Source organism: Marmota flaviventris, chromosome X (assembly GCF_047511675.1).
Source record: "Marmota flaviventris isolate mMarFla1 chromosome X, mMarFla1.hap1, whole genome shotgun sequence".
Lineage (NCBI taxonomy): Eukaryota > Metazoa > Chordata > Mammalia > Rodentia > Sciuridae > Marmota > Marmota flaviventris.
This window is the reverse complement of record NC_092518.1, coordinates 84,516,124-84,517,582: the sequence shown is the minus strand read 5'-3', so window position 1 is coordinate 84,517,582 and position 1,459 is coordinate 84,516,124. Positions and strand designations below refer to the sequence as shown.

The 1,459-nt window shown below is 43.3% G+C and overlaps 1 protein-coding gene across 1 annotated transcript; it reads left to right on the top strand.

The window, feature by feature from the left end:
* Window positions 1–222: 222 nt before the first annotated feature.
* Window positions 223–906, top strand: Tgif2lx (TGFB induced factor homeobox 2 like X-linked). The gene has a single exon (XM_027934017.2). The coding sequence runs from the start codon at window positions 223–225 to the stop codon at window positions 904–906; it is 684 nt and encodes a 227-aa protein (XP_027789818.2).
* Window positions 907–1,459: the final 553 nt, after the last annotated feature.

Below are 1,459 nucleotides of genomic sequence, written 5' to 3'. Positions count from 1 at the left end.
ATGGAGGGGAGGGGCAGTGCACGTAATGCGTTTAGGGGATGTGACGTCACAGAGCCTGTAGATTGTGCGTTAGCAACTCCGTTCATCTCCCTGGGAAGCAACGGGTGAGACTTCCCTTTAGAAAACTGTTCATGCCTTTTCTTATGGATCTGCCAGACCTACATTAATCCTACCTTAGCCTTTCCAGACTTTCCAGAGATTGTGAACACAGTCCTCAAGAACATGGAGGCCGCCGAGGATAGCCCATCGGAAATCCAAGGCCAGGTCCAAGAAACCTCAATCACATGGAAACCTAACAGTAGTACAGACAAGGTTCTAACCTCAACAGAGAGCAAGAGGCAACGGAAAGGGTACCTGCCATCAGAGTCCGTGAAGATTCTCCGCGACTGGCTCTATGAGCACCGGTTTAAGGCCTATCCTTCAGAGGCAGAGAAACGAATGCTGTCAGAGCAAACTAATTTATCATTTCTTCAAATTTCAAACTGGTTCATAAATGCCCGCAGACGCGTTCTCCCGGAAATGCTTCAACAGGATGTAAACGACCCTAACCACCTTAAAGACAAGGCCGTCGATGAAGCCCAACAGCAGAGCACTGATAATTTTGTGCAGGTCAAGTCAGGGGCCAAACTTCCAGACAAGGTACAATGCTTGCCTGAGTCCCTGCTGCCAGTAGGCCAGGAGTCAGAAGAGAGGCTTACAGATCCGGAGTTTGTCCCAAGCCAGAAGCTAATCCTAAATGCCCAGCCAAAGAAAAAGGTCAAGATTTCCACTAGTGAGTCCTTTTCTTCTGAATCTGTGTGGCCAGAGGACTACGAGGATTTCAGCAGCTTCCACTTGCTGGTAGATGCAGCTGTACAAAAGGCAGCTGAAATGGAGCTGCAGAAGAAGCAGGAGCTGGATCCATGATCGCCGCCTGCCAAAAAAACACGAACAACAACAAAAAATAACCCCAGGTAGTCTCTTGTCTACTGTGGTAGGTTCATTTATGCTCATCCCAACTAACTCAAATGTTTTTCTTTTATAGTGACATGTTTTCTTCCAGAACTTTTATGAAAGCCGTTGTTAGATATTGTAACTGAATTTTGCAGATATTTCAGTATTTTTACATGGAAGACACTAGCCATCATGATTTACATTTCAGCAAAGTTCTGTCTTCATCTTCCTGCTGGATTTATACTCTTCAGACAATCAGACTAATAACATCTGAGATTAGACACCATGCTGAAACTTCAGAGGATATTTTGTTTTTCTAGCTACAATTTTTCCATCCCAGTGATACGGCCAAATACTAAATCACCTCTCTTTCTCCCTTTCTCTGTAACCTTCCTTATTTATTAGCATAAATGATAGAAAAGTATCTATAAAAGATGGCTACTATACCACTGGCCTCATTTTAATGTTGAATTTTTTTGTGTGAAACTTTCAACTCTTACATTTCTCTTCATACAGTTTATTTTAA

Coding starts and splice junctions, on each gene's coding strand:
- Tgif2lx (XM_027934017.2), top strand. CDS start 223: ATGGAGGCCGCCGAGGATAGCCCATCGGAAATCCAAGGCCAGGTCCAA.